Below are 6,000 nucleotides of genomic sequence, written 5' to 3' on the forward strand. Positions count from 1 at the left end.
TGGGTGAACGTAATGCACAATCTATGTAAAGCGCCTTGGATAAAGGCGCTATATAAATGCACCATTTACCATTTAGTGTAACGAAAACAGTAAAGAATTGTCTGCAACAAATGTATATATGATTACAGTGAGTGTTTCCCCTAGCCAGAAGCTGATACTGTGGTTTCCCGCCACACAATAATGCATATAGGGGAAACACTGGATTACTTCACATTTAGCTGGTCTTTTTTAATATAAACCCACCCTGAAGCAGACAAGCGGGGCATATACAACACAAGCAATATATTTGTGTGCTTGGCAAAACATCAGGCCTCTTTTTGAAACACTTAGCCGTGACTCCATGAGCCCTGAATCTAAGAGTCTGTCAAACGTTTTGAACTCCCCTCCAGCAGTATAGTATGTCTTCATACCGACTCCATTCCATTTTACTGACTCCATTCCAGTGCTCTCCAAGTGTTTGCCACCGGAGACATTACAAAGGCCCTCATTCAAGGTCCTGTTGAGACCAAACACAGCAGGATGCGTCTTTATTATTTCTCGCTGGCTCAGTGACTCGTGTAAATCCCCTTCTATTCCATTGTCTCATCTCCAGCGTCTCAGACTATAAGTCCAAAGGTGTGGAGGGTGGGGGGGGGGGGGTTCCTGGAGGGTTAGGGGCCTGTGAGCTCGTCTTTAGTGCTGAGACATCACTTTACTTAACTTCTATCCCCCATAATCCTCCGTCATCAGCACCGCCAGCCACTACACTTTCATCTCTGTCTCTCTCCCTCTCCCTCTCTCTCTCTCTCTCTCTCTCTCTCTCTCTCTCTCTCTCTCTCTCTCTCTCTCTCTCTCTAATTGCATGGGCAGCTGAAGTAAGGCCCACTAATCCTCTCCCACCCAGTGTTAACTGACCAGTCCGTCCTAAGTCCACTCAGGGAGCTCCGGCCTGGGGTCACCAGATCAAACGGCTCCACAGTCGCCACCGATCTTGACCTTGCCTCGGATCAAGGCCACTTTGAAGTTCTGTCTGTATGTGTGTGTGTGTGTGTCCGTGCGTGTGTGTGCGTGCGTGTGTGTGTCTGTTGTTTTTGAAAGCTCCATTAAGTCCACCCGCATTATGGTTAACTCTGGGAGCTGTGATCTCTGGTCCACTGATGGGAAATGGGGACCGATGTGGGCATCGGAGCCAGACAGGTGCAGACGTTTGATGTGCTGCGCGTGATCCAGTGAAATCCCTCCTTCCTGTTCCAGGGATCCAAAACTGTGGTTTGTTTGACTACTGGGACTCGTCGGTTTTGCTTGCTCATCAGCCGCTCACACAGACAGTCGGCGCTCTTGTTTTGGAACCAGACACAGGACGGAACGTTGCCCTCACATATCCTCTCTGTCACTCACTGCTGCCCATTGTGTCTGCTCTGACAAAATATGACCTGTATAAAAATAAAACTCTCAAAGACACACACACACACACACACACACACACACACACACACACACACACACGGTGTGGCACTGAGAAACATACGTGTGTGTGTGTGTGTGTGCGTGCGTGCGTGCGTGCGTGCGTGTGCGCGCGCGCGTGCGTGCGCGCGCATACTGGCACACCCATCTATCAGCGCATTGAAGTGTCCAGCCTGAGGAGTCCTGCATGCGGTCAGGAAGGCCTTAACACCCCTGTGTCTAATAGGACACACTTTGGATTCACACATTCTTATTGGGTGAAACAGCCGCGTGTGTGTGTGTGTGTGTGTGTGTGTGCGTGCTTGTAACTGAGAATACGCTCACTGTGAGTTTCCCATTCTTTTACAGTAATGTAGAAAGTGCTGCTCATTTCCTCATAGCTGTGTGTCACTGTCTGACCAGTCCATAAAATGTCTCAACCTCTCTTTATAAAAAGGACAGATGCCCTAAACTGGTTTTATATTTGGCCCTCATAAAGAGTAACCACCATGAGGACAATGAATGGACCAAAGTGAAAGGTATCATTTCACGGGTCACTGATTTTAGCGGTTAGGCTTGCGCAGTAAAAATGTTTATTTTAGTCCGGGTTTACAAATGGAACCAAATGGACCTGTTATGTTGGGTTGCAGAATGAATGCAAGTCAATGGAGAATGTTGACACAAGTACAGTATTACAAAACATGCTTGTCTGTCCCGACAACAGTCTCTCCCCATGTCGTGTCAGACCACTACTGTATACTGTTGTCTACACTGGTGCTACAACCTGTGATTCATCTGGTGATTTGTATTTTATTATTCAATTAATCTATGCAATTCATTTAGAAAACAAAAATCACACCCGTGTGATTTTTATCATACATCACATTCCGTGCTCAACCAATCATCACAAATGTCATTCCGGCCAATCACTTTTGGCGTCTTCAGTCGCTTCACTTTTCTGCCCCACAATGGGCACAATATACGCTGTAGAGTGCATAGCTGAAATTTGGCGGAAGTAGCAGAATTTTGGCGGAAGTACCGCTCAAGGAAATGACGTTGACGCTTTACAAATCTGTCTACATTCTCTATGATGAGACAAGTGTTGTGATTGGTCAAACAAATATTGTAGGTGGAAATGTATGCACTCTCTGCCTTATATTGTGACCATGCTTTTCTCTTTGTAGGTTGCCCTGTGTTATTTAATCCATTAAATCATAGCGCCCAGCGATTTATAGCAGCGGAGCACTTTTCCCGACAGACCGGATGTTATCCCGTATGTGGATGTAGCAGCTAAATGTAGCCAAAACACTAAACTAATCCATCTAACACAGGATCTTTTCTTAGAATTGGACGGGATGATTTAGATCAAGTTATTAACGCTTTAAGATTTTCGTTCTCGTCGGCTAAACGGGGGGAACATTTTCGATGACGTCCCACTGTTACGCAACATCGAGTACTGCGCAACAGGCACTCCTAGGCTGTGGAACGATGCGATCGGTTTTCATATCAATAAACCTTTAGATAAAACTTTGTGCTGGGTGTTACTAATAGAAAAGACGGTGAACTTTGTCCTGCGATTGGGGTGTTAAGGCCCGAGGCTAGTTCTGCCCTCACTTTTATCTTCAATATGTACTTCGCTCACTACGCTCAGCCAATCGAATCATCGCTATGGGGTGATCATCCAATCACAAGCCAATGTTTGTGTTTTCCAGGTCCTGTGATAGGAGAGTTTGTGCCCCAGCTGCTGCCTCTCCTCCACAGCTGTCTGCATCCCGACAGAGACCCAGAGATGAGGCTGAGCATCTTCACCATGCTGGCCAGACTGCTGCTGGACGCAGTCAACACACTGGACTCCCAGAGGTTGGACTCTCTCTCACACACACACACAGTCACACACACACGCGCACAGTACACACACATGCACGTACGCACGCGCACACACACACACAGTCACACACACGCGCGCACGCACGCACGCACGCGCGCACACACACACACACACACACACAGACACACACGTGCCATTGCTTAAAAAATAGTAGCCAATCTACAAGCTCGTTGATTGGTTATTTTTGCTTTTTCTGAGAAATGTTTTTGGACAATTTTGGACAATTTTGACATGCTCAGGGAGGCCAGGATGTGATTGGTTAATTTAGCAGTGTGAAAAGATAGGAGTTGGTAAGAGTTAACCCATTAAGAGCGGGAAAACATTTGTGTCATTTTAGATTTTTGCGTTGGCTATTCAAAAATACAGTAGCAGATGTATAGCTCGCAGTGAGCTTGTACATCTGCCTTTATTTTTTATTTTTTTAACAATATCAATTTGTTGAATCGGCTTCAGGTCTTATGCATGTTCTGGATGTGACTGTGTAGACACAGACTGAGGGCTGATATGGATGTGACTGTAGACACAGACTGAGGGCTGATATGGATGTGACTGTGTAGACACAGACTGAGGGCTGATATGGATGTGACTGTGTAGACACAGTGAGGGCTGATATGGATGTGTCTGTGTAGACACTGTGAGGGCTGATGTGTCTGTGTAGACACAGACTGAGGGCTGATATGGATGTGTCTGTGTAGACACAGACTGAGGGCTGATATGGATGTGTCTGTGTAGACACAGACTGAGGGCTGATATGGATGTGTCTGTGTAGACACAGACTGAGGGCTGATATGGATGTGTCTGTGTAGACACAGACTGAGGGCTGATATGGATGTGACTGTGTAGACACAGACTGAGGGCTGATATGGATGTGTCTGTGTAGACACAGACTGAGGGCTGATATGGATGTGACTGTAGACACAGTGAGGGCTGATATGGATGTGACTGTAGACACAGACTGAGGGCTGATATGGATGTGACTGTAGACACAGTGAGGGCTGTTATGGATGTGACTGTAGACACAGACTGAGGGCTGATATGGATGTGACTGTAGACACAGTGAGGGCTGATATGGATGTGTCTGTGTAGACACAGACTGAGGGCTGATATGGATGTGTCTGTGTAGACACAGACTGAGGGCTGATATGGATGTGTCTGTGTAGACACAGACTGAGGGCTGATATGGATGTGTCTGTGTAGACACAGACTGAGGGCTGATATGGATGTGACTGTGTAGACACAGACTGAGGGCTGATATGGCTGTGACTGTGTAGACACAGACTGAGGGCTGATATGGATGTGTCTGTGTAGACACAGACTGAGTCCTGATATGGATGTGACTGCAGACAGAGTGAGTCCTGATATGGATGTGACTGCAGTGCAGACAGAGTGAGGGCTGATATGGATGTGACTGCAGACAGAGTGAGTCCTGATATGGATGTGACAGCGCAGACAGAGTGAGTCCTGATATGGATGTGACTGCGCAGACAGAGTGAGTCCTGATATGGATGTGACTGCAGACAGAGTGAGGGCTGATATGGATGTGACTGCAGACAGAGTGAGTCCTGATATGGATGTGACTGCAGACAGAGTGAGCCCTAATATGGATGTGACTGCAGACAGAGTGTGTCCTGATATGGATGTGACTGCGCAGACAAAGTGAGTCCTGATATGGATGTGACTGCAGACAAAGTGAGTCCTGATATGGATGTGACTGCAGACAGAGTGAGTCCTGATATGGATGTGACTGCAGACAGAGTGAGTCCTGATATGGATGTGACTGCAGACAGAGTGAGTCCTGATATGGATGTGACTGCAGACAGAGTGAGTCCTGATATGGATGTGACTGCGCAGACAGAGTGAGTCCTGATATGGATGTGACTGCAGTGCAGACAGAGTGAGGGCTGATATGGATGTGACTGCAGACAGAGTGAGTCCTGATATGGATGTGACTGCAGACAGAGTGAGTCCTGATATGGATGTGACTGCAGACAGAGTGAGTCCTGATATGGATGTGACTGCGCAGACAGAGTGAGTCCTGATATGGATGTGACTGCAGACAGAGTGAGTCCTGATATGGATGTGACTGCGCAGACAGAGTGAGTCCTGATATGGATGTGTCTGCAGACAGAGTGAGTCCTGATATGGATGTGACTGCGCAGACAGAGTGAGTCCTGATATGGATGTGACTGCAGACAGAGTGTGTCCTGGTATGGATGTGACTGCGCAGACAGAGTGTGTCCTGATATGGATGTGACTGCAGTGCAGACAGAGTGAGTCCTGATATGGATGTGACTGCAGACAGAGTGAGTCCTGATATGGATGTGACTGCGCAGACAGAGTGAGTCCTGATATGGATGTGTCTGCAGACAGAGTGAGTCCTGATATGGATGTGACTGCAGACAGAGTGAGTCCTGGTATGGATGTGACTGCGCAGACAGAGTGAGTCCTGATATGGATGTGTCTGCAGACAGAGTGAGTCCTGATATGGATGTGACTGCAGACAGAGTGTGTCCTGATATGGATGTGACTGCGCAGACAGAGTGAGTCCTGATATGGATGTGACTGCAGACAGAGTGTGTCCTGGTATGGATGTGACTGCGCAGACAGAGTGAGTCCTGATATGGATGCAGGCGGCTGCTCAGTGAACTGCAGCCAGTTGTTTTGGGTCCGTCTAGACGCTGTGCACCGAG

At 47.5% G+C, this 6,000-nt stretch overlaps 1 protein-coding gene across 1 annotated transcript in view; it reads left to right on the forward strand.

Moving 5' to 3' along the window:
* The window catches only part of dnaaf5 (dynein axonemal assembly factor 5), a 49,620-nt gene that overhangs the window by 26,215 nt on the left and 17,405 nt on the right, over window positions 1-6,000 (forward strand). The window contains exon 9 of the mRNA XM_079519855.1: window positions 3,135-3,282. Within this exon, the coding sequence (XP_079375981.1) occupies window positions 3,135-3,282 (148 nt within the window). The remainder of the gene's footprint in view (window positions 1-3,134; window positions 3,283-6,000) is intronic.

The sequence above is a fragment of the Electrona antarctica genome, assembly GCF_951216825.1.
Source record: "Electrona antarctica genome assembly, chromosome: 14".
Classification (NCBI taxonomy): Eukaryota; Metazoa; Chordata; class Actinopteri; order Myctophiformes; family Myctophidae; genus Electrona; species Electrona antarctica.